At 55.1% G+C, this 574-nt stretch overlaps 1 protein-coding gene across 1 annotated transcript in view; it reads left to right on the top strand.

Moving 5' to 3' along the window:
• The first annotated feature begins 424 nt into the window (after positions 1-424).
• The window catches only part of LOC101573002 (ubiquitin-conjugating enzyme E2 D3-like), a 1,005-nt gene continuing 855 nt past the window's right edge, over positions 425-574 (top strand). Inside the window, exon 1 of the mRNA XM_004626544.1 lies at positions 425-568. Coding sequence (XP_004626601.1) covers positions 425-568 — 144 coding nt within the window. The remainder of the gene's footprint in view (positions 569-574) is intronic.

Genomic DNA, 574 nt, shown 5'->3' with positions numbered 1-574 from the left:
CTACGGAATTGTTCACCCATGATTCTGTTTATTTTTCTATGTGGTGAGACGGAAAGTCTGCATAAACTGCTGGTGTGGGCTGAAGCAAGAGTTGTCCCAGGGGGAAAGTGTGGGTGAAGCTTTTGAGTTACAAGCTAAAGGAGCCACTTTCCTTATGGAAACTTATATTTTTTTCCTTGAAAGACTGACAAACTATCCTGGTACCACACACACACACACAAAGAAAAAAGAGAGTCTAAGGTGCCGTTCCGAGTGGGAGCCGGCGGGGGACTGGGCCTCCGAGCTGCACTCGCTCGCGCCAAGGCGCTGGCGGACGGATTCCCGCGGTGAAGAGGGCCGTGTCTGAGCCGCTGAGCGCTGAGGACCATCCAGACGCGGCGGGGCTGAGCACACGCGGACACCGAGCGCCGGGGCAGCACCGACCATGGCGTTGAAGCCGATTAATAAGGAATTTAGTGACTTGGCCCGGGACCCTCCAGCGCAATGTTCTGCAGGCCCAGTTGGGGATGATATGTTCCACCGGCAAGCCACGATTATGGGACCTAATGACAGCCCGTACCTAGGCGGTGTATTC

The sequence above is a fragment of the Octodon degus genome, unplaced genomic scaffold, assembly GCF_000260255.1.
Source record: "Octodon degus isolate 3935 unplaced genomic scaffold, OctDeg1.0 scaffold00015, whole genome shotgun sequence".
NCBI lineage: Eukaryota > Metazoa > Chordata > Mammalia > Rodentia > Octodontidae > Octodon > Octodon degus.
Note: the sequence above shows the minus strand (reverse complement) of the source record. Positions and strands in the feature narration are given on the sequence as shown.